At 52.0% G+C, this 26101-nt stretch overlaps 1 protein-coding gene across 4 annotated transcripts in view; it reads right to left on the minus strand.

Moving 5' to 3' along the window:
• Positions 1-18586, minus strand: part of EDA (ectodysplasin A) — a 71492-nt gene extending 52906 nt beyond the window's left edge. For all 4 annotated transcript variants that reach the window (XM_080352386.1, XM_080352385.1, XM_080352384.1 and 1 more), the window contains exon 1: positions 18242-18586. In XM_080352386.1, coding sequence (XP_080208512.1) covers positions 18242-18520 — 279 coding nt within the window. In that variant the 5' untranslated portion in view covers positions 18521-18586. The remainder of the gene's footprint in view (positions 1-18241) is intronic.
• Positions 18587-26101: the final 7515 nt, after the last annotated feature.

Raw genomic sequence — 26101 nt, forward strand, 5'->3', positions numbered from 1 at the left:
GTCCCCATCCCTGTCCCCCACCCCTGCCCCGGGCCAGCTCATCACCATTGTGCTGGAGCGGGGATGCTCCTCATGGCCCCAGCATCACATAAAAGCGCTCGCAAAACCACGGCGACAGAAGGCGAGCAGGGCTGCCAGCGGCACCGCATCGCATCGGGAGGAGTCAGCACAGAACTGCCACACGAGCCCCGAAAGCAGAGCCCCGCTCCTCATTAAAGCACCAGGCGGAGTTTCTAAAAACCACGGATCCTCACAGAGCCCAGCACATCAATAATCAGGTTGATGACGGTTATGGGTTGGCTTTCCAAAGCCCGGCTAGTAGAGAGAAAAAAAGTCCTTTGAGTTTGAAATGGGGTTTGGGGCAAAAAGCTGTGTTGCAATACGCTTAGGGAATCCCAAGTCATGCAAAAGCGTCCTCTGTGCTCCCGGACTCGGTGACAGCGCTCGGCACCAACTGCAAAGCAAAATGGTTTCCTTGCACCCGGCCAAACGCCAACGTGGAGCGCGGCAAACGCGCCGGCAGCATCGGCCCGTGTGCCGGCACCCCCAGCACATCCTGACCTGCTGCAGAACGCAACAGCGACATTTGCCACCCCTGCCATTGCCGTGCCAAAACTAGGTTCAGCTAAACCTTGTCTAACCCCCAAAAGCACGCTGTGAAAGCTGCGCTGCCGTACACGGTGCTGTCGGATGCTGCTGCATCCCCAGGGCAGCTCACAGCACAAACGAGGGTCTCTGTTCCCCGGCAATCGCTGTCATCCCAGAATCATTTAGAATCCCAGAACCCCGCCGGTTCTCCCCACCAACCACAACTTGCAAGGTGGAGAGGGGTTCTTCCCCTCATTTTAAGCGCTCCCCAAGCGCACAGGGCTGTACAGAAGGGTCATCACCGCGCACCAGCTGCACCGGCCGCAAAGCGCAGCTTTATGTTTGCGTTCACCTCCTCCCCTCCGAGCAACAGCTGTCCATGTGGATTCAGTTATTGCGGAGCAGCTACTCCGAACCAGGAGGAGCCCCCTGTGCAGAGAAGCCCTTGGCAAATATCAAAGACAGATAGGGCAGATCACGGAAGGCGCTGGCGATGGCAGGACTCGCCTCGCCAGGCGCAGCGCGGCGCTCGGGCTCAGCTGAGCGAGGAAAACTCGGGAATAACGCTCAGAAGACCTGGCTGAGAGGGACGAGGCTATGGAACAGCTCGCCAGTGGAAATGGAAGTAGAGTTGGCTCTGCTGCCCCATGAGTGAAGGGGAAATGAAGGAAAAGAGCAGAACGCAGAGCACAGCGGGGATGCCCTTCTGACAAAACAGGTGCTGAGGGACACGCTTTACATCACCCAGATGAGCTCCCTTTTTAATATAAGCTCCTAGAGATGGTGCCGCAGGCTGGGGGGCAGGGGACAAACTCTGCTGAAGGACAAGGACCCTTGAAATGGTGAGCAGCACAGAGATGGGCCGTGCACGGGCCACCCCACCCCAAAGCAGGGGTTAAAAACGGGGCTTTTTCCTGCCATTTCAAGCACATAATCACTTGCATTAGTTGCTAGAGACGCCTCCCTCCCAGTTTCTCACTGAATATATTGTCTCACCAGGCACAGGAGGATGAACTCATCGTGGTTTCCCAATCCTGACCAGGGGCTCCGCGAGCTACTGGCAATACATATAATAAGTTATTATGCAAATAAAAACTGGACTCAGCCAAGGGAAATATGCTGGCTCTTCAAGTCCCATCTGCATCACAGCAAGGATCTCAATGAACTTTAAAATACTTATTGTCACCACAATGGGCAATATTATATTCTAGTTTGGATCTGTTCCTTCAGAGCGTTAGCGCTCATTTGTAGATATTTTTAGATTTTCCTATCCCACTCCTCATTATGAAACACTGAGCTGCAGATTGATTTATTTCTCAAAAGCAAGTTGCTGTTTTCCCAATAACAGATTTAACAAATTTGTTCCACCTGTTCAGTTATGCTTCCAATGTCTTTTTTGTGGTTTCATTGAAGTTTTTTTTAATTCAAACCTCAAAGACTCCAAGCTCAGCATTAAAAGACAAGCTCAGCATCATCGCCACCACTCACAATTCAAATGCTGCTCCAAATTACTGCAAGCTTTCATTTGTAAGTCGATACAGACAGCAAGATTATTAAGCTTAATGGCTGCGGGCACAAACACACGCTCTTCGGAGGGCATTCGCCTACTGTAAATCCTGGGTTCGCTGCATCCTCCTCAGCATCTTCCTCCCATCACCTCGGCTAACCTCAGCCACAAACAGAGAGCTAGTAAAGAACAATTAAATATCCTATATATAAATATATGTATATTCATCAGAGTCCCTCTAGCCCAGTGTTTTTCATGGCTTTTCTGCATGGGTCAGACAGCAGGACAAGGAGCCTTGGGAAAGGCAACAGGAGATCTCTTGGTCTGGAGGTGACGGATACGGAGCCATTAACACCCCGTTTTACTCCGAGGTGCAGGGTTTTGGTCCTGGGGCTTGAAAGAAAAGCTTGGTGCTGCGATATTTCATTAACGTAATGACAAGCAGCTTTCTCGCACATGCGGCTCACCGAGGAGCTTTATGGGTTAATGTTAATAACTGCAGATGGAGGGTCACCTTACCAGCCAGAAATCGCCCTTATGGCGACTCCTGGTAACTAGGACGATAACTGGCTTCCTCAGACCTCTATGGCCAGTCCAGATAGCTGCCAATTCTGCAATAACTTGAAAAAAAAGCAGTGAATGACAGGAAAAATCCAACACATTCAGCCTTTCACATAAGACCAAAAGTCCATCCTCATAATTGTTAAACATAAGATTAATTACCTTGGGATTTTCTTTGTTTTAAAAGTCCTATCTAGGGAATTCTTTGCTATCTTGACTACAGTCAAGAGCCCTAAATAACGACAGGAAATACTCAGCCATTCGGATAGCGAGAACGCACAAAGCAACACAAGGCAGCACGAAATTAGAAAGCGACAGAGACACTTGTTCTGCAACACCCAAAAGACTCCACAGCTGTGAATGGAAAAAAGCAGCTTTCCAAAGCCAAAGCATTTCGTAACGGGCCAATTCTGCTCACAGCTCTGCACAGACCCGCTGGTCCAGCTCCATCGCACCGGCCCCACGTCTCCAACGCGGCGCCCAACGCCAGCCTGGACCACGCGCTTCCTCACCAAGAACTCCAAGCTTCATTGGGCTTCTCCTCGTTTGCCTTATGACCTTTTCCCCTCCAGGCCCGTTGAGCAGCATCTTGTCTGTGGGTCCTGCTGGTGGGTCCTCAAGCAGGTGATGATGCCAGCAATGATGTGCTCAGAGAAGAGCTGCTGGTGGGTCTTCTGTGCCAGCCGTGCCAAAAGAGCCACCACCCAAATCAAGTACTGAGCACAAAACCCGTACCGAGCACTCACCACGCTGGTTGGGATCAGACCAGCACGATGACTTAGGGCAGCGCTGGAGGGAAGAGTCTTTGGAGGAGTCTTCAAGACAAGATGCTCACTAACATCAGAGTGGTTTTAACCACTCATGAACCAAGAGTCCCTCCTGATGGCTGAAGGTCCAGAGGGACGGAGTCCACCCTGGTAGGAGCAGAAGGGAGATTGGTGCCAAGGACACCAGGGCACTGGTGGCACAAACGAAACTTGGCTGCTGCTCCAAAAGACCCAACAGAACAGTTCATTTGCTTAAACAAGACCCTATTTTCACGTAGCCTTGGTTCACAAATGACCATACAAAAAGCCCAAGTCTACGTCTTAGCAAAATCATTTTTAGATTTCCAAAATCATTCCTCAGCAAATATTTCAGAAGCAACACTTAACTGCAGCGATTCATTGGCAGCACACGCGAGCGCACAGGTGTGCGCGAGAGCCGGCCAAAGAATTCCAGCCGATGTGCAAACAGTTGTGCTGTGGAGATAGCGCAGGGGAAAGAAGAAAACGGGGCTCCTGTAAGAAATAACCCGAGTCTTTTCAGTCTGAAAATGTCAGCGTTGTGCAACGACAGCAGAAACCTGAGAATAATCTTCATTCTTAGCATGGGACTGGGAAAACGCAAAATATTTGTATTCACCAAAGGGATCCTTGAAGTGGAAAATATACATAGTGACACGTTTCCAACTGGGTAGCATGACAATTTAAAACTTAATCCGATTTTAACCTAAAGCAAATTTTTTAAGAGTATCTGAGCCTTGGTATTATCAAAGTATTACTTGGGAGACCCGAGCCAGGAGCAAGGCTTGCCTCTCCCACCCAGAGACCCACAGCCCAGCCTCCCCCAAATTCATCTGCAAGGCAAAAGTTCCGTTCCCCTTGCAGCTGCTCACAAACACAGACGAGTGCTCCAAAAACCAAAGCCATGGCCCTGCACACCCGCGGCTGCACCACATCTCGGGTACGGATGTTCTGGTCCTCACCAAAAGTGCTTTGGATTTGCTGCCCGAAAGAAAAGGGAAAAAATCCTATAAATCCTGCTACACTAACAGAAAGAGTCTGATTTCTCCTCAGAGCATGGGTGCAGCCCGAGGATGAACCAGAAGCTGACGGCGGTAAATACCGACTGCCGCTGAAAGCCATTTCATCGGGGGCTTGGAGAAGGCAGAGAACAGCAGAAGGGAAATCCTGCCGCAGACATACAATTTGCACATGCACTCACTTGCTTTTATCCAACAATTAAAGCAGGAGACCCGACTGAGTGACAGCTTTACAGGCCTGAAAGCTATTTTTTGTGTATAGAATCAAGAGCGCGACACAGCCCGCGCTGTCCAGACACGAGCCCCGCGCGGCGAATGGTACCCAGAGCTGTCAACATGCTCCGCTCATAGAATCAACCAAAAATGTGTCGAGCTGCCTGGAAAAAACATCCACGTCGCCAGTGTGACCCTTCCCACGGCCCCCAACTGAACAAAACCAGTTCTGGAACGTGCCAGTGTTCAAGAACTTTCCAAATGTGAGCGGCTGGAGGACGGATCCAGCTGACAGAAGAGCAGCAGGTAGCGCCATGTTGGTGGTGAAAAGAGAAGCGTACCCATAAAAGCAGGCAAGGCTTGAAAAAGTAGACAGCATCTACAAGACTTAACAGTTCCACCGAGAAGACAACTTGTCTTCCTTTCATCTTTTAAACGTTTATTTTGCTCAGAGGTTCATTCAATGGGTTAATAGCCACCAGCCTACAGGTCTCAAACCAGTTTTATGTCAAAGGCTCAGTACGGCTCAGAATTACCCATCAGGCCACCCCCAAGGGTGACCCCCCATGATGACACTGCTGGACCTCCCTCCAGTCTTGGAGGTGGAGCTGACAACCAAACCTGCACCACTGTCATCATTCCCACCCAATACGCAACCCATTGCTTCTTGGCTTTCTGCAACAAGAGGCTGCGAGATCAACTGAAACCCAGCATGCCATTGAAGCCTCCTTAGGAGCAAAGCCCAACTTTGCTGATCTTCTGAAGATGCAGCCATCGGCTCTTCTGAACAGATGGACACCACTCTCTTCCCCATGGGCTACAACCCTGGCAGGTCATCTTGGAAAAGAACTTTTGTGGATGAAGAGCCCAAACTCAGCCCAAACCAACCAACAATTCTCAGAAACGAGTGGCGCAATTCATTGTACCAACAGCTATGAATGAACCATACGCAAGACTGTCCAATCTTCCCACAACTCGAGCTGTAAAACACATGTCTTCATCAGCTTTCAGTCAACCTACGTCAATGCAGGTTCCTACACCAGTTCTGAAAGCCGTTAGTGCCCCAAGCCTGGTTCTGTCAACCAACCCAAAAGCCACCGCAACAGCAGCTGCCTGGGACGCGGGACCAACAGGGCATCGCTCACCACGTGGACAATCTCTTCGATCTCCAAACCGCTGGTAACCACCATAAAACTTCCCCACAAAAGTCCTTGATACTCAAACGCAGAGTGCTGGCCTTAAAACAAAATAATAAAAGACAAGAAAAGAGAAAAAGAAATTGTCCTGGGTTCTGTCACTGTTGTCACATCACAGGCACCCATCAGCCTGACACGCAGCGACACGAGATCCCACGGGCGACCCAGCCCCACGAGCCACGGGTGGTTCTCACCCCGCGGCTCCGCCGGCTCTTCGTCAGACCCTCCCAAAGCACAACCGATCTGCGCTTCTCCTTCGCCATCAAGCTCTTCACCAGCATGAACATTCAATTTGGGTCCATTTCGGGGCACAACCGAAAATAAAGAGCAGAGGAGAAGAATTTCTTGGAACAGCAAGAACTCCAACTCAGTTCTGGAGATGTAAGGCATATTTCAAGATGTCATTTGCTCACATTTAATGCTAACACTGTCATTTGCCCTTCAGCTACAAGAAAGGCATGTAAGCAAGCCTAACTAAACCGAAATTTCCCCATTGCAAAGCATTTCTGCCAGGAATCACAATTTGAGTGTCATGTTTCTTATGCCCTTCTTTGTACAATAACCCTCCAAGTCCAGGCTTAGAGACAAGGGTTTATTGGTGGGTATTATACACGCCAGCGTTAATGGAGCATCCTAGATGTCATCTGGACCAACTTCACGCCAGTGTTTTTCTGTAGGATACCAAATAATATTGAAATAAAGCAGAACAGCTGGATCAGAACTAACCTTAACATTTTATAACCGGAATTATGATTATTGATTTTGGTTTGTTCATTTGTCACAAACGCAATTTTGCTTCATTCTCCAAACAAGCAGAAGTCTGAGGACACCGGGGCGGCAGAGGGACATGCGCCACGGCATCCCGCCTCCTCCCAGGGACATTTCAGGCCAGTCCGAGTCCCAACGCAGGGAAAAGTGGCTTTTCAGGTGACATTGCTGCAGCGCCCGTCCCCGCAGGACAGGCTGCACGAGCTGTGCCCCCCGTCCTCCCACCCCTTCCAAACTCAGTCTTTTCCTGTCCAAAGCAAATGTTTGCTTGTAGATGTTCCTAAACCCCTGCCTAAACAGCCCGATAGGCTAACATTAAAAAGCAGAATGCAAAAACTTTCAGTTCCAGGGCTTTTAAAATTTTGGTTTATGATTTAACAATACTCTGCCTCACTCTAATTAACCACTAAATGCCAAGTCGTCAAACAAAGAGCAAAAAAAATAATCATTTGTTATCTTGAAGCTGCATCTGCTCACAAAACCTACAGTGGTTTTCGTTGCTATTGTTCTCGAGGTTTGGGCTGTTTGAGAAAGTGTATTTAACGATAACAAAATTGCTAGGTAAATATGTCAGCGAGGCCGTCCCTGTCGGCCGCCGCCTCGGGGCGCGATGGCTGCTCACCACATCAAAAATCCGTGCTATTTGCCAGATTTCAGACAGCAAAGCTGGATCCCCCGGAAGGTACCTGGCGCTGCTCCGCACCCGGGGAACGTTTAACTGCTTGAGGACCTGAGCCGGAGAAGCCGCGTGAAGCCACACGGGACCTTCGCTGGGACCTGACCCAAAGTTCAACCTCCCCAGTCGCCCCGGTGACTGTTGTTATCAGAATTGCCATTTATCCAATTGGTTTGGCACGGGAAGAAGAAATGGTTTTGAGGCAGGAGAGACCAACAGCAGAGAAGCTCATGGTCCACGAGGTGGGGGGACACCAGCCTGGGGGTCTCTGGATGTCTTCTGAGCCCAGCTGGGCTTGGAAGCCCAAAAGTCCTCATTAAATGGGAATGAGCTAGTCAATATTTGAGCCTAAAATGTCCTGTTGAACACTTTGGTACAATTTTTAGGTACCAGAGGTGAAGAACTCGAGTTATTCTCAGCTTGATGTGACCTTCAGTCCCCACCTCTGGGTTTGCAGAGGGTCCCTTGGGGTGTTTCTGGGTGCACTGGGTGGCTTTGGGGACCACGAGGACTGAGGGAAGGAGACGGGGCTTTGCTGAGCGAGAAGCAGCATCACTAAGCACCAAGACATCCCAACTTCCACATCATCTCCAAACTGACCGGTTATTCCGAAAAGCAAGAGGAAAGGCAGCCTAGGGAGGAAAGAGTCGACAGCTCTTTGCTGCACCGAGCGTAGTTTTCCTTGGCAAATCCAGCCTGTTGTTAGAAACGCGCGCCAGGCGCCGACCGGCAGAGCAGAGCGACGCTTTGTGCTTAACGCTTCAAGACCTCCATTTCGGAGGGCTCGTCCCACCACCCCACGCATCGAGGGGCACCCACGGAACAAGGGGTGAAGCCAAGGGAGCGATTCAACACCAGGTCACCAGAGACAAAAAACACCAGCATCCACGTGAGCGCTCAGCATTGAGGCGCTCTACATCTCCTAAGGAAAATCCACCCCGCGAGCAAAAGGTTTTGGGATTTCTCACTGACCCCATGTCTCGCCAGACACAGAGCTCGAGTGCAGCTGAGCACAATTAGTGCTGAGCCTCCCCAGGCCTGGCTTAGGGCTTTAGGCAAAGGACTTTTCCTGCACAGGAAAAGCCCTCAGCATCACCACTGCTGAAAAATGAGCTGGGATCCTATGGCCCCAGCAGCATGAGCAAAGCCGGGCTGCAAAGCCCAGCTCTGGCTCGCCACATCTTTTGCTTAATTAAAAATGAGAGCAAACTCATTCACGAAAGCGCTCATAGTCTAGAAGAGGAGCTTGCAGAAGGAAAGAGGCTTGTGTGTATTTTATTTCAACAAGAGAATGTCTCCATCCCCCTCCAAGCTTTCCTACCCAAACGCCTTGTTTGCCAGCAGCATTTCCCACACTTAGAGTAAAGCAGAGCTAAAGAGAAACAAAAGACAAAAAACCCCAAACTACCGAAGCCTCCAAAGCCCCCAGCGATCCCAGGACAGCGCAAAAACCACCGATCCCTAGATCCGAGTTTAAACCTTCCAGGTGCCGTTAATGCACGCGTGGGCTTTCAAAATGAAGCTCCACGACCCGCAGAACACGAGGGGCTGTGGGAAGGGTCGCGGGTGGGTTTGCAGCACCCGCAGCACAACAGCCCCACAGAGCTGGAGTCAAAGCTCAGCACCACCAGCAGAACAGCTGCGCTTTCTGCTGAATAGCACCAAGTCCTGCACGTCCAGGAATCCGCGCGCGAGCCACGTTCCAAGTCAAAACAATTCCCTTTCGACAGCAGGGGAAACAAAAGAAAACTCCAAATCGGCACTAAAGACATTGCTGAAAAGAAGATACAATAACCCTTTAAAAATGACAGTTAGCACCTTTAAGCTCTACATTTCCCAGCACACAGAAAAGCTCTCCTTTCCATTTGCAAAGGAGGAAATGTCAGTTTGCTGGCGCTAAGGGGCTCGGTGCGAGCAGGGTTAACGGCGCAGAGCGGCAAGCGCCAGCACGCCAGCCCGCAGCCCCCAGGCACCCAACCTGCTCCTTCACCTCATTATCACTAAAAAGATGGTAACAGCTGCAGTGAAAAAATAACTATTTGCTTTATGGTTTTCGCCCTGTTCTCTGGATACACCTCAGCAGCAGCTCCCATTGGATTTTCTCTGCCATAGGGGATGTTTTATGGGGGAAGCACAAGGTTTGAAGCTTTCCGGGCAGAACTACCACCTCTCGGTGCTCCGGCGGCCCTGGTTGTCTTAAACCCTGATTGGACTCTGGGTGAAATGCACCGACAGGCAGCAGCAAAAAGGAAAAATAAAGCTTAAAATCTCATTTTTGAGTCTGAAGCATTCAGTGGCCAGCAGGCCAGCAGCAGCCGCAGCTATTGGCTTCAAATGGTTTCTCCTATTTTCCTGCCCCATGGGAAAACTCAATAAAAAGAAGTGCTGGTTAAGGGTAGCGGTAGCTCAGCGACCTGCAAGATTGAAGGAAATAATTGCTCTAATATTATTTCCTGGATTAACTTTGCTGAGCCCGGCACATGGAGGAGACCGGGAGGAGACGGGGAGGACCACGCGAAGTCTGTTTAGACCATTAGCACCTGCCCCACGGCGTTTCTTTGAGACACAAGGGAGGAATGCCAGCCTTAAATCATTTCAAACAAGAAACAGAAAACGGAGGAGGGACAAAAGAAGAGGACAGGTGAGTACAAAGTGTGATGAGGTTTGTCCAGCAAGCACCCAGCTTAACTATAGTGGAGAAACCAGAAAAGCCACGAGACACCCCAGAGCGGGGCCAGGAGCACCAGTGACCGGCCCCGCGTGGAGCTGGAGCGACCACGGTGGAGATGGGTCACCCCAGTGTCCCCTGGAGACCACAGCCCCGATTCACCAGCTCCTGCTCCATCCCACCCATATAAACTACAACTACAGACCCGTTACATGCTCTGAGGCGGATTTTACTTCCAGTGCTGGCTTAAAAAAAACATTTCACTGTTCTCCCCCTTCCACCTTGTTTTGTGCCTCAGAGGGATTTAAGGCACAGCAGTGGAATGAATTGCAAAGAGGGATTAAAGCCGGCAGACAAAGGCTGCCCAGGGCGGGACATTGACCCAGCTTTGTCCCCCGGGCTGCCAGGGCTATTGTAGAGAAGGCACAAACAGGAGACAAGGAGGAGCTGATCCTGCAAAGCCAGGTTTGGCACCGCTTCTGCGGGGGCAGCTCTGCGCTGGCCCAAGTTTTGCCCCGGTACAGGCAGGACGGGCAGGGAGGGGGAGACGGAGCCTTCGTCAGGCTGCTGCTCCTCAGCGCACCAGCAACCAGCCAGCAGGTTCCAGAGGTTGCTTTGCCAGCCACCGCATCACCAGGCCACGCAACGCTCGCTGCTGCAAAGCCACGCAACGCGACAACACGCAACGCGCTCAATCCACAGCAACACAGCACCTTGCCAAGCAAGGTAATTCCTGCTGCAACACCATGTCAAGCAATGCTCACCGCGGCAAAGCCACGCAATGCAATGCCATGTCGCTGCAAAGCCACGCAATGCAATGCCATGTCGCTGCAAAGCCACGCAATGCAATAACACACTGCTGCAAAGCCACGTCACTGCAATAACACACTGCTGCAAAGCCACGTCACTGCAATAACACACTGCTGCAAAGCCACGTCACTGCAATAACACACTGCTGCAAAGCCACGTCACTGCAATAACACACTGCTGCAAAGCCACGTCACTGCAATAACACACTGCTGCAAAGCCACGTCACTGCAATAACACACTGCTGCAAAGCCACGTCACTGCAATAACACACTGCTGCAAAGCCACGTCACTGCAATAACACACTGCTGCAAAGCCACGTCACTGCAAAGCCACGTCACTGCAAAGCCACGTCACTGCAAAGCCACGTCACTGCAAAGCCACGTCACTGCAAAGCCACGTCACTGCAAAGCCACGTCACTGCAAAGCCACGTCACTGCAAAGCCACGTCACTGCAAAGCCACGTCACTGCAAAGCCACGTCACTGCAAAGCCACGTCACTGCAAAGCCACGTCACTGCAAAGCCACGTCACTGCAAAGCCACGTCACTGCAAAGCCACGTCACTGCAAAGCCACACCACGCCATACAGCACCCACCGCTGCAAACCTGTGCAACGCTATCCCCGGCCATGCAACATGTGCTGCTGCAAAACCATGCAATGCAATCCCATACAACGCAATGTTGCTGCTGCAAGGCCATGCAATGCAACACCAGGCAATACAACGCTCACCACAGCATCACACCACACAGCGCTCACTGCTGCAAAACCATGCAACGGAGCAACACGCAGCGCTCACAACCCCATGCCGTGTGCTGCAATGCCCACAATGGCAAAGCCACGCAACACAATGCAATGCAGCTGCAAAGCCACAACACGCCACGCAACACCCACCACCGCAAAGCCGTGCAACACAATCCCATGCCATGCAACACCTGCTGCTGCTAAACCATGCCACAAGCCCCGCAATGCCCGCTGCTGCAAAACAACCCCATACCATGCAACATATACTGATGCAAAACCACGCAATGCAAAGCCTGCCCGATATCCCACACTCTTCTCAACACATTTCCACCTCCTGACGGACCCGACCGAGAAGCGCGGCCGAGCAGGGTCGGGAGCCGCTCCAGCAGGAGGAGGCTGGCACTGGCCATGTGGAACATGTTACGGCGCTGGCATCCCATCAGTACAACCCCGCATATTTAGTACTTCACACTTACAACAGAATTTTACTTGGGCTTATGGAAAGAGTTCATTTTAATATCCATCCATCTGCGAGTAATTATTTTGGTTATAGTAGCATCCAGGCCCAACTGGCATCAGCACCATCCGCGTACAAAAACAGCGCGTTTCCCCCAGAGTTTAACAAGGGAGCGCTTACAATGGCGACATGCAACAGTCTAGGCAAGAGCTTTATTTTGCTCTCCTATAAAGGCCGTTAACTATTTTAGAATTGCATCCAAATCTCCCTGTCATTCTGCACTTGTGCACAATGGATCGTGACAGATGACAGCTCTTCAGAGACCCACTCACCACTTACTCACTGCCCGGCGTTTACTCAGTGCTTTGCATTCACAAAAACCCCTCCGCTCACCTTCCGCAGCCAGACACCTCCAAGAATAACATCCTCTCCAAGCGTTGAAAGACACTGAAATATAAAGTCATTAACACAGAATAAGAGTGGAATGAGAGCTTCGCATGCTCTGGAGCTCTCAGAGTTTGGCTCCCAGTCAAGAAAAATATATTGGATTAGTATGAGAGCAAAATTAGGGTAGTGTGCAGTTTAATTAGCATTACAAGACACTACATGTGTATGGAAGAGCCGGGAAGATTTATAGTATTATGCGGTAAGAAAAATAAAGTTAAAAGGTTAGAATAATATCAGTTTGATAAAGCACTATGTAGGCTGAGGTTAAGTTTAAGATAACTTTGGAATGCCACTGAGTGCTCTTAAAACCCGGGTCTGAGCGTTCGCCAGTTCGCTCGTCTGGGAACGGCTGAAAAACCCTGCGGCTCGGGTCACGAGTCTCTCAAACACTCACTTTGGCAACCACGGCCTTCTCCGTTACGGAATTCAACAAACGCTGATAACAAGTGCCGGTTCTCGCACAAAGTTGCAGTATTTGCCCTCCATGGAATGACCAGAAAATAAAGAGAATATCCCAGCAAGCTCAGCTCGGAAAGGGAAGGAAGAGAGGGCACAGCCGCTCACTTCATTGTTCCTATAGCACACACCGGCTGCTGGGGCCAACCCTGCCACTGTTATTCGCATTTTCCCATATCCGACAAGCCACGAGCATCCCCACGTTGCAGCCTGTCCCGCTCCCTCCCCACGCATCGCTGGCTTTATTTCTTACTGATCCCCCCAGCCGCTCCCTCCGCGGGTGGATAATCCACCTGATGCCGATACAAGCTGCAAGTTGCAAAATATATTTAATATTTTCCAACTGCTTCTTCCATCCTACGTGTGAGGTGGTTTCTTTAACCTGTTCACTATCCTCACCAGCATCCCCAGCACTTCGGGGGTTTCCCGCTGAGATGTGCCTGTGCTGGGACACCACAGAGCCGCAGCTATTGGGTTTTTAAACCCTTTTTGACCATTTCCCCCTTTCCAAAGCAGAATTCCTAAGCTCAGCCCTGGCGGACGAACAGCTCGGGAATGTCTGTGTCGCCTGCTCGCTGCAAAACAAGCAGCGTTGTAAATAAGCAGAAGGTGCCCGAAAGCGCGTGGTGCCAGCAGCGCAGAGCCCGGGCCACTAAGGAGACAGCAGTTCAGTGGCGGCACAGGGGCGCACCCCAAACCCCAGGCAAGGCGCACCCCAAACTCCATTTTCCCATTAATGCCCCATCCCCGGCCGATCTCCTGACGTGCTGCACCATTTCCTTTTGGAAAGAAGGAGCTGGTGGATTCGTGCCACGTTTTGCACAAGATATTCATAGACATAGGAGCAGGGATATGGTTCCTATTGGATATCAGGTGATCCCGCCGCAGCCCCCTCACCCCAGCAATGTCACTCGCTCCGGCGAGGGACACGGGTGGAGGTCACCAGCGCCCTGACGTGTTATTAGCCATTTATTGCACTGACAGTCTCCTGTTGCCCTGCAAGAGCTTCCTTCAGCGGCAACCAAGACCTGCACGTACAATACAAGGGAACACCCACCCCGACACGCATCCCTAAACAACATCATCTGCCGCAGCTCGAACGCCTCTCAGATCCTGCAAATCCCACCTAAACGCTGCCCTTTGCTCTGGAGCTGGAATTGAGAAGAAAGAGCAAATTAACTGCAATTCCACACTAGCGAGGCCAAAGACAGCAGGTGCCCCCACAGCTGAGCACGGACGCCCTTGTGCCTGCACACAAGTCTTGCCTGGCCATTCGGAGCCACCTTCAGAACTCCATCCAGCCACTTACACTAAACTGACAACATGAAAATTTTCAGAAACGCTCAAGAGAAATATTTGCAGAAACACTCACATATTTCCAGAAATGCTGTGTAATTATTTGGAGAACAGAGGCAGAAAACACCTGGCCACAAATCCCTATTTTCAGTTGTGACCCTTTGGGGGCAGAAGGTGGACAAGTGTGAGACAACGTGACGTCCACCTGTCCCTACAACCCACAGCCAGTTACAGGCAGCATAACCCTCCTCATGGTGAAACTGCCCCAATAATTCACTAAGAACTGCCCCGCCACAGCATCCTGACCAGAAACAGAGAGAAACCTATATAGTCCTTCCTAAATCCTTCCCCACCTCCCCCTCGAGTAGCGCCAGCTATTCATTTTTAGCAAAAACAACAAAAAGCAGTGTGTATTTCTTTATCCACAACTACAAGCAAAATCCTGCTGTGCCTCTAAAGCTTTACTCCTCTATTTCCTCATCAAATGAGCAAGCAGGCTTTTAGGAGACAGATATAAATTAACGAGGTTGTGCACCGCTTAATGACAGCTGGAACGAGACCCTGACTGCTCCGTCGGGGATACGGGTGGGAAAGGGATGAAAAGCAAGCAAATGAACAATCAGGGCGCTTATAGATGTTGATATTGCCGGGAATGCTGATGCTGGAAAGCAGGTACACCCCTGGTTACAGAGGCGAGAGGTGCAGCCCCAGGAACGGGCCCTTCGGTGCTGATGTGACCAAGTTCCTGCTCAGCACATTTTTTCGGCCGCCCCCCGGCCAGCCAGGACGTTGATCCAAGATATCTGATGGGTATTTGATTTCATTCCAAGAGACAGACGTTGGCAGTTCCTAAGCCCATCTCAGGATGCTCACAAGGGCACGCGCTTCACCTAACGTCTGCGGAAAAACCAAGTTTGTGCAGAAATGTGGCTCAGAGAAAAAGCACAAAAACGCTGCTCCACAAGGCGCAAATACTGCAGGGCTCATTTCTTTGACAACAAACCACCATCTGCTTTAGGCACCAAATACTGTAACGCGCGGTCCGCGGTGCCCTGCTGCCCGTTCCCCGCGAGCTGAGCCACCCGCAAAGCGCCTGCCCAGCGCCGACCAGCCCATCCACAGCATCGCTTTGTGTTCCACGGCACGTCCAGCCGAACGCTTTAGGTTTTACACCCGCGGTCCGGCAGCCCATCGGTAAACAGGCTCCGCAAAGCCGGCAGCGCGTCCCGGGGACGGCGAGGGAAGAGTCGCCGCGGTAAAGCCGCGTTAACCGGCTTCTCATCCCCACGCCAAGGCGGTGATGCAACACCCCGCGGCTGCTGGGACAAAGATGTGAGCCGCAACGCCTCAACCTCTGCCATGAGAAATCGCCCTCCTAGCTGAAATGAGTTGCATATTTGAATACCCTGGAAGCCAGGGAAGCGGGGCGGTATCGGGCTGCCAAATCTCACTCCTGTCATGAGGTCATTTCTGGCAGGCGGCCAGGCGGGGTTTCTGCCAAAATCCCGGTGCTTGACCATCGCTCCCCCGGCTCCTTCCCCCCGCCCCAGGTCAGGGAAGGAAAGAGAGAAGAAAGGGTCAGGGTGGGGAATGTGTTTTGTTTGTACAGTCGCAACACACGCAGTCATCACTCAGCCCATTTACTGAAAATACTTTTTACAGCAAAACACTGTGCAAGGGCTGTTTGAGGGCTCATCTGTCCATTGAGACGCTGGGTCCCCCCAGTGCACCCCAACTCCGCTCTCCCTCAGGTCCCTGGGAGGGAAATCCCACTGATGGCAGCTCTTGAAATAATCATTTAGTAATTTCTGCTTAATTTCTGTAAACATCTCTCTGCCAATACACACGCACAGAAGTGCACTGTGGATTTACCAGCAGCACAGGCTGCCAGGGGTTGGAAAGCAGCTCGGAACACCCCCCCACACCCCCCGAAGGCTTTAACATGGCTGATATTAACTTTTTAAACACGGCTGTTTGCAAACACCTCGTTCCATCGCTTTAATCACAGAAGGGATATATTCACAGCACCCGGGGACACAGAAGGGGGGTGTTTTTAGCTGAGCAAATGGTGAGGCAGAAAATGCAGCGAGGAACAGGAGAGCGGCGCTACTACAAATAACATTAATTACACGTTGTCACAGCAGCAGTTTCCAAGCAGCGCGCTGGCGGTGCCAGCAGCTGGACGCGGTCCATGCCAGCAGCTAGATGCGGCCCATGCCAGCAGCTGGATGCGGCCCATGCCAGCAGCTGGATGTGGCCCATGCCAGCAGCTGGATGCGGCCCATGCCAGCAGCTGGATGCGGCCCATGCCGCTCAGCGCTCCGCGTGCCCCCACTACAGCGAAACTTTCTCTCCCAACCAACTGCTTCAATATGTTCGAAAGGATTTTTCATCTGACGTCCGACAGGCCAGATGTAAAACAAAGAAATAAATAATTAGCATTACCTTATCTGGAGTATGTCAGCTGCAGCGAGCGGCGCTCGGATCTCTGTACGCATCCTGAGACAAATTATCTAACGCTGTAATTTATGAATGCCTGAACTATTTACCCTGGTATTTCATTTTACATTTGCTAGAAAGAAGAGCTCTGAAGACTAAACAGATCCAGCACGACAACACGAAAGGAACTTCAGCCGCATGCTATCACAAGACAACCTAAATTCCAACACGACATCAAGCTGCTCCGACTCTATGTTAATACCGCTTAAGTACTGAGGAAAACAAAAAAGCGATGTCTAGATAGCACGGGTTCTCTCCAGCTCAACATTTACTTAGCCTTTATTACGGAGAGCTGCAGAACACAAATACTTGCTGGAAGGCGTGAGCCCGGCATTCCCGGAGCAGCCGAGGCCGCGGAACGGCCGCCCCTGCCAAGTACGGGGAAGAGTTTCCAGACTTGCAGCTTTATCAAAGCTATTTTTGTGTCTCCCCCCCCGCTTCGCCCATGCATTGATAACCAGCAAGGCAAGGACTGCCAGGGTGCTTAGGCTGGGCTTTACACCTCTGCTTCCCCCGGGACCCCACGGCAAAGCCACCCGGCACTTTTGGGGAGCAAGGCCATCCGCTTGCAAGGCTCGAAGGGGAGGAAACTCCTTCCTCCGGCTTATCCTGCTTGCAGCGAGGTTTTGTGCCTGGAAAAAATGAGCTAAGTTTGCGAGCGGAGGCCCCAGCTCCGCTCCTGCTCTCCCAGAGGCTCCCGGGCCAGGGGAGCCCCTCCGGGCACCGCTGCTCCCAGGGGCTCCTCGCACCAGCGAGGGAAAGCGGAGGCAGAAACCAACCTGTCCTGCACGGTTCAGACTTACAAGGTCCTGGGGGGCTTGCTGAGCCACCACCCCAAAGGCTGAAGCATCTTGGTTGTGTGGTAGAGAGGGAAAAAATAACCAAACCCACCAAAACCAAGCACGGGGTGTGCAGTGAACAGGATTTCCACCGTAAAACACGGTGCGCTGGAGGAGCGGGTTTAAAGCTGAGCTTTGCAGAGCTCTGCAGCTGCACTATTGCCTGCCCGGGTTTAAAGCCGAGCTTTGCAGCTGCACTATTGCCCGCCCGGGTTTAAAGCTGAGCTTTGCAGCTGCACTACTGCCCGCCCGGGTTTAAAGCTGAGCTTTGCAGAGCTCTGCAGCTGCATTGTGCCCCACCCGGCGGGAGACCCCGCCGCCGGGTACCGGGCTGCCCTCCCCCGCACAGGGAGGGCTGCGGGAGCCGAGCCGACACCGCAGGGCTGTCACGACAGAGGGAAGCGACAGATGGGGCTGTCACGACACACAGGAAAGCGGCGGGCAGCAGGTGGAGCCCCTCGGAGCCCCGGCTCCCCCTTTACACTCCCAGCCAAGGCAAAACAAACGCAAGTTCTCTGTAAATTTAACTCCCGCCAGCGGCACTTTGGGGCTTTCTAAATAAACAGAAGCGAGGTTTGTTTGTGGCTACGGGAACGGGGCGGCCCGAACCCCGCGGGCGGGCGGACGGAGCCGCTACCGCCGGGGGGTGCGCGGGCTCCGCGACAAGTGCGCTCCCGCCCGGCCGGACCCCCCGCCGCCCCCCGCCCGGCACCCACCTGCTGGCGCCGCTCCGCTCCCTCGGCGGGTCGCTGCGGCCGCCCGGCGCCCGGGGAGCCCGGCGCTGCCGCCGTCCCGTCCCGGCGCGGCGGGGCAGCGGGCTGCGGGCCGCGGTCGCGGCGGAGCTCGGAGCGCAGCTCCAGGTAACAGCCCAGCGTCAGGACGTGCAGCGCCAGCGACAGCGCGAAGAAGCCGAGGAACAGCCGCCAGCTGCCGCCGCCGCCGCAGGCGCACGCACCGCGGGGCGCCGCCGCCTCCCCCCTGCGCTCCGCACCCATGGCCGGCGGGACGGAGCGGCGAGCGCCGGAGCCGCTACTGCTCCATGCTCGGCCGGGAGCGCCGGGCCGCCGCGGGGCTGCGCGGCCGGGGCCGCCCCAGCGCCCCGCCAGGGGGCGGGACTCCGCGGGGGCGGGGCGGGAGGGGCGGGGCCAACCGGGGAGCCACGCCCCCTGCGGGCAGGGCCGGCCGCGGAACGGCGGGGGAGCGGGCGGGGGAGCGGGCGGGGGGGGTGGGGGGGGCAGAGGGCTGGGGTGGCCGTGCGTGATGGGGCAGAGCAAGCAGTGCCTTCGGATGGTCGTCAGGGCCACCAAGATGACCCGAGGCTGGAGCAGCTCTGCTGGGGGACAGGCTGAGAGAGCTGGGGGGTTCAGCTGGAGAAGAGAAGCCTCAGGGGGACCTTATTGCGGCTTTTCCATACTCAAAAGGGCCGATGAGGAAGATGGGGACAGACATTTTAGCAGGGCTTTTTGCAACAGGACAAGGGGTGATGGTTTTGAACTAAAGGAGGGAGATTCAGGAGGAAGGAATTGCTGGCCCTGAGGGTGGTGAGAGCCTGGCCCAGGTTGGCCAGAGAGGTGGCGGATGAGCCATCCGTGGAGACACCCCAGGCCAGGCTGGACGGGGTCTGAGCACCCTGAGCTGGTGCAGATGTCCCTGTCATGGCAGGGGGGGCACTGGGGAGCTGGGAAGGTCCCTTCAACCCAAACCATTCCGTGACTCTCTGGTGGGGCAGGGGGCTGGGATGTCCAAAGCCACCGCCACTCCTCCAGGCAGCCTTTATTTTATACACGTTGCTGGTTGAAGGTGCAGTGTCCTGGCACAAGGTGCAGTGGATGCTGAGAGCTGCAGAGGCTGGGACATGTGCAGGAGCAGAGCCTGTTGAGGACAGAATGCACCCAGGCGTGTAACCACGCTGCACGGCCTGTGCCACATCTCCCGCTCACGGGCATCCTCTGCCGGACTGTGGCAGGCGCCCCGTGTCTTCCAGCCCTGTCCTTGTTCTTTTCTTTAAGCAAATTGAGCAAAGAGTTACAGACTGAAGCTGAAAATCGGTTGCTCAGCACAGGCTACAGACATCACTAGTGTTGGAAGCAAGCGAGACAAGGGTGGAAACCAAGAGCTCGTCTCTTACAAAGGGCAGTTTTGCTGCAGCCCCGGTGGGACCTCAAACACCTGAGAGCACGGTCACGTTAGGCAAATAGGCTCTCAAAATGAGTTTCATCGCCAGGCAGCTGCACATGGGGGGGGTGCCCTGCAATGAGAAACCAGAGGAGGATTTCCGAGAGCAGACAAAGACACCCAAAGCCCAGGGCTCAGCAGGCTGACTTAATTCTGTCGGCGCCGCTTGGAAGGTGAACGCAGCCGAGCACTGCGCACACAGCAGGTTTTTTGGTGTTTGGGGGTGTCACTAGTTGCCTTCTCCAGCTTTTCTGAGGTTTGGTTCTGTCTGCTAGAAACAAATCGAAGGTGGAAAGCAGCTTGAGCAAAAGTTAACCAGAAAGAAGCGCAGGTTTTGAGAAGGAGGACAGTGAACTTCAAGAAAGCGAGCTTGAGTAAACTATGAGTTTGGGTACATACCCCTCAGAAAACAAGGGAAGATGTGCAGGGAGCTGCTGCTTCCTTATTGGAATTAGAGGAATGGCGCATACGCAGACCATCCCCATCCAGAAGTGAGATGGAAAGAAGAGCATGAGATTGGCTTGGTCACCTCAAACGCAATAAGGAACACTAGAGAGAAATTATATTAAGAAAAACAATCATGCTTCAGTCAGGCGACTGCAAACAGCAGCAACGGGAAAGGCTGCGGAGGGAGGGGAGACGGACACATGAGGACCTGTGCAAGCAGCTGGGCCTGCGGAAGGTGATGCTTTAGCCGAATCGTTAGGGGTTATCATCAGGAATTTCCAGGGTCAGGGACGGCCTAAAGCATTAGAACATTATTATAGAGGCCACGCAGCTTGGCTGAACATCCCCAAAGCATTGCAAGTAATCAAGGTGTTCGTTAGCACCCTCATGGTGAGGCGGCTAACGGGGATTTGTTAGGGTGGCCTCGTCAGGCCAATGTCACCTCCTTGGTGGCCACGAATGGCAACTGCTTTACCTTGCTTTCCACATTCCTGCTGCTGCATGAAATCAAATGGGAGGCTCTGTTTTCATTTAAGAAATGTTTCCCTAGTATTTGTGAAGAAAAAGCTGGGTGCATCAACCACTGCCCACCCTACAAACTCAAGAGCAAAAAGCAAATAAAAGCAAATGAACCCTCTGTACAGAATTGTGTAATTCTTTTAGGACCATTTATAATATTTGAGTGCTTAGGGTTGTTACTGTTAGAGACAGAGACACAATTTATTTAAAAACATTCATACATCAGCCTACTCAGACTTGCAATAGCCGAGTTCCACTTCCAAGAGTAACTTATGATGAATTTTAGAGGACAGTTAAACCCAGAAGTCCCTGAAATATTTGGTACTGTGTGTGTTCTTAGGGCCTTAAAGACAGGTCCATATTCCAAATGTCTCAAGCTGGGCCAATCAGTTGTTAATATTAACCATTCATAAGAAGGGACTTCACCATTTCTGCTCAAATCTCATTAGGCACATTTACCAAATGGAGGTACTCGTGCCTCCTAGAGCAGCTCCCACCAATTAAAGAGAAATCCCATCTGATGCCATAATTAATACATAAACCTCACAAACGAGGTGTTGCGCAGTTTCTCCAGTGTTTGATTTTGATTTCTCTTGTTGCAGGCGCTGCTTCAGGCTCTGGCAATGGAGAGCCCTCCCCTGCCCCACACGTTTCCTTTCTCAACCATGAGTCCTGTTTCTCTGCCCTTTAATGACCAAATTTCGGCCCTTTTTACTGCACCATCCCAGAGGAACTTTGTTATGTGGTTGAAGAACCTCGTCCCGGTCCAGAAGAGGCAGAAAAACTTCTCGCTCGTAACAGAAACAACAGAGATTCGCAACGCTTGGACGGGCTGATCAAAGGCAGGTTCCACAATAGCAAAATCAAGAACAGTTCTTTTCAATCAGGAAACAGCATTGCTTCTTGCACAAGGAAGAGGTCCCTGCACCCAAATTTTGCCTCTTTATATCTGCCGGACTTTATTGGGGCCAGCTGCCCCTGCTTGCTTTATTTTCTTCTTAATCCTCAGGAACAATGGAGAGAAATCTAGGAAAAAAGGAAACATTCCCCAAATAAAGGCATTGCTCCCTGCGGGGCACACAGCGGGACGGGTCCTCGGGTCCTCGGGGCGGGCAGAGCACGGACAGAAGAATGCTCGGAAGGAACGTCTCCAGTGCCACGGGATGTTTTATCCCCATTGCTAAACTTGTGGGGTTTGCTTGGTTGGTTTTCTGGTTTTTGTTCTTTTTCCAGTATCACAGTGCAAGGGATCCTCCCTGCCTGAGCAGGATTTGACCCAAGGTGGAGGGAACACCCTGGAGGGTTTCCCTTCCCTTTGGAACGGGTAAAACTCTCTCAGCGTAACACAGGGCACTCTATGGCCGGTCCAAGTGCCGGCTGCAATGCAAATTCACAGCAGTGAATCTCTTAGAAGGAAGCTGTGAAGAAGATTTTAGCCCATTTTCCATTTACATTTTGGCGACAGCTGTAATATCTGCAGCAGCAACAGAGGAGATTTTAACATATGTGACCTAAAAGCTTTGGAATTCATGACTTTCCTTTGAGGAAAGCTCCGCTAAATTGCAGGAAAGCCATCTCTTGGTCTCTCGGAGATGTTAGCAACAACATCAATACAACAGAGCCTCCCGAAAGCTGAAGTCCTATCACACCGACAGCACGGGGCGCTAGGACAAGGATCCTGGCTTTGCTAAGCTGCCGTACATCACCACATTTGCCATCGTTTTTCCTCAGCGAGAGCCGAGATGTTTCCTACAATCCGGTTCACTTAGGATTATCTTTTCATAAGTACAAGCTCTGCCTGCGCAGTGGGGTTGTTATTTGTGTCCGACCGCTTCTACAGGGGCACGAACTGAACAATATATCACGTTATGAGAACAACATGCACGAAGCAGTTGCATGCACGGGGTGCACCGGGACCATCCCGTTCCCCCACTTGAGCGGCAGCTGCAGCACCTTAAGCCTGAGTTATTTTCTGTCCCCACAAGCAGCGCTCACATGCACACAGCACTCGAGGGCCCGTTTTACACCACTAAACAGTAAAAAAGGAAAAGCAAAACCTTCCACTGTGTATCAATGGACTTTTTTCTTTCTCCGAGATGCACTACCGATTATCAACAAGCAATTAATAACAACCAAAACCTACATATGCTGGTGTCCTTTTTAAAGAGAGGGAAAAAAACAAAAAAAGGGTATTTTGCCTCCTGCTGTGCTTATTTTCACATGTTCTTCCCTCTGCGGTACCGACTTCTGAGAATTAGCAGCACATTGCTATCTGGCTTTCCTGTATAGACAAGCCTTTGCTGTTTTAAGGGAAGATGGAGGCCTAATTTCTCCAGCAGCTTTGCTATTTCATTTCATTACAGAATATATAAGGAGGAGGTTTGGCCAAAGGCAGCTAAGCTAAGCCTGAAACACAGCTCCTAGAGGGGGGAGCTAGGATGTTGCTCTTGGTTCTGTTGTATGTTTATTTATATGTTATTTGGCGATAATGAAAAACAAATGGTAGGAATCTATTCAGTTCTTACAACTTTTATAGACTTATTGTCTTGTATTTTCAACTGTGCAACCGTCTCTCAGCCTCCCCCTCCCTCGGCCACAGGGAAGTGCAGTCAGTGACCAGGCTCAGCTGGGCTCTTACTCATCCTGGCTGGGACAATGATATTCCACACCGCGTTATACAACACCCCCGCTCCTCATCGTCCCGCCACCCCGACCCCTCCGCCCCCCACGGCCCGCGTGGCTCAGGCGACACAGGAATCGCCCAAGTGCTCGTGCTGGAGCGCTGGCTCTGGGATTTGCTGTTGCCGGTGAAAGAGGAGATGAGCTTTGCCTCGAGGAACACGTGTGATGTACAAAAGACACCCCTGCAGGGAGCCCAGAGCCTCTGGTGTCGGTGACACTCGCTCACCAACAGCCCCTGTGAAAACGGGGAGGAGGAGGAGGGAGCTGCAGCCTTCAGCTTGGCCAGAGGACCCAGAGGAATCAGAGAGTCACTTGGGTTGGAAGAGACCCTCGAGATCATAGAGCCCAAATGTTACCCCACCCCTGGCACTGCCCCATGTCCTGAGAACCTCATGTCTGTCTGTCCAACCCTCCAGGGATGGTGACTCCAGCACTGCCCTGGGCAGTCTGTTCCAATGCCCCACAGCCCTTTGGGGAAGAAATTGTTCCCACATCCAACCTCAACCTCCCCTGGGCAACTTGAGGCCGTTTCCTCTGCTCCTGGCGCTTGTTCCTGGGGAGCAGAGCCCGACCCCCCAAAGGGGTTGAACAGACACAGAGATGAGGTTCCCGGGGACATGGGCTAGAGGTGGACTTGGCCGTGTTGTGTTAACGGTTGGACTTGATGATCTTAAAGGATGATTCTTAAAGAAGAAAGAAAAATTAGCCAGATTCCAGCAGGTTTTTGGAAGTCAGGAGCTACCAGGAGCCAGGGACCGGACACTTCCCATGTAGTTTTGGGCTAAACTTGAATTTTCAAACATCTCAGGTAAGGTAGGTGAGTCCAGGGAAAAGAGCTGAAACCCTGGGTTTGAAAAGGGTAAATCCTAGGAATTTATATCAAAGTGGGAGCAGCTATTAGGAGGACATATGGAATTGCCATTTTCTGCTCACTTTTGACATTATTAGAAACTGCACACCCAAGGTCCTGACCCGGCTATGGGACCTCCATAGACAGGGCTTAGTGCCCAAGTGACCTGGGCTTTCAGTGATTTGCGACATTGAGACCGTTAATGTTACATGATGGCGATAACTAGGGGAAGGAAAACCTGAGTGTTTGTTCCCAGATGCATCACAGCAGTCGTGGATTTAAGCGAGGGGAAAGATCACAAAGCTCAGACTTAATATCCTCCAGCAACAGCCTTAAACCTGCAATTTCCTCCGCGCATCCCACCTCGGGTCAAGGCCGGATCAAACCCGCGCTTTGAGCACGGCTTAGAGGGTGTGCAGAGGGGCAGTCGCCATTGGTTACAGCATGGAATAGCAAAAGTTAAATCGCTTATTACAAAAGCGTGTTTGAGGTGCAGCGAGCGCCGCTCACCTCCGGCTCCTGTCCCAGGGCTGCCCAGCTCCGCACCGCGGGCGCTGGGGACGCTGCGCTCCTGGCCACGCCGGCCAACGCAAACACATGTGTTCCATCCCCGAATAGAAGAACTGGTTGAAAAATAGCAAACCGTGTAATTTCTGAAAGGAGTAATTCACTCGTGATCTGAAATAACCCACTTTTGGACATGAAGGCCGGTTCCTCTGGATCAATCGGATGAAGACATCTGCTTTACTTTAAAGAGATCTGAAGAGGTAAGACTTGACAGCTCTTTGTTGAAGTCTTTGCTATCTCCTTTGTATATCTAAATTACATTTATTGATATACAATGTTGACGTTTTTGTAATACTTCTAAATCTCATAACCTTCTGTTTCAAATTCACAGTCTTCTACCACTAAAGCTATTATTATTTTTACCAGTCCCAAGGGTGTGCTAGAGTCTCTTTCCTACAAATTAGAAAGGCTTTTATGAAAAGCTTACAGTTTATATAAAGAGGTTCTCCCTTTGGCTTCCTGACTCCGTTGTCCCCAATGCCAACACAGTGACAGTTTCTAGTGCAGACTCACCCAAAACGGGTCCCGCAGCAGCTGGTGTTTCAGGACTGATGCGAGGCTTGTTCACAACCCAGCCTGCGAGCATCTCAACAAGTGCTGGAACAGCAGCGACTTTCCCCACGAGCCAAAAACAAACATTAAACAAAAACGCCGAATGCTAACAAGCTTGTGAACACAAGCAAGTCACGGCATCTTCCGACAGCAAGACTTCCCTCTGAGATGGTTGCAGGCTTACCTGTGGCTTTATGGTAGGCTGGGCTTAACGGCGAGTGATGGAAGAAACATCTTTTGCCGGGGAGGGGGAAAGAAAAGAAAGAAAAAAGTACTAACTGGTGTTGCGAGGGACAAATGCTGGGGTATAAATGACCGAATTACCGTTGCTTAGGGAGGTGTAGGGCAACCCCGATTAGTTTTGGGGCGAAGATGACGCCGAAGGCAAGACGGGAAAGCGATGGAGAGGAGGGCGGTGGGAAGAGGCTGAGGAAGCTGGAGGAAGGGCAGCGTGAGAAGGTGCGAGAACAAGCCCTGGAGGAGGTGGCAGATGAGGGGTGGGTAGGAAGCGTGAGAGAGACGCTATAATCTGATTTGTCACGTACATGGGACTCATTTCCTACTGAAATGATGACGGGGATGGGCAGGGAAAAGGGAGCGAAGCTGAGTGCTCTTGGCTGCTGCCACTAGGAGGGACTTTTTTCAGTACACAAGTGATTTAACACCAGGGATGAGATGTTTGCGGAGCGGGACAGAAACGGGACACTGATCTGCTGCGAGAGGGAAGACTCCGTGGGCCAGGAAGAGCAGGGGCTCTAGGGGAATAAAGAACAGTGGGCTTCGT

Source organism: Nesoenas mayeri (assembly GCF_963082525.1).
Source record: "Nesoenas mayeri genome assembly, chromosome: 13".
NCBI classification, from domain to species: Eukaryota; Metazoa; Chordata; class Aves; order Columbiformes; family Columbidae; genus Nesoenas; species Nesoenas mayeri.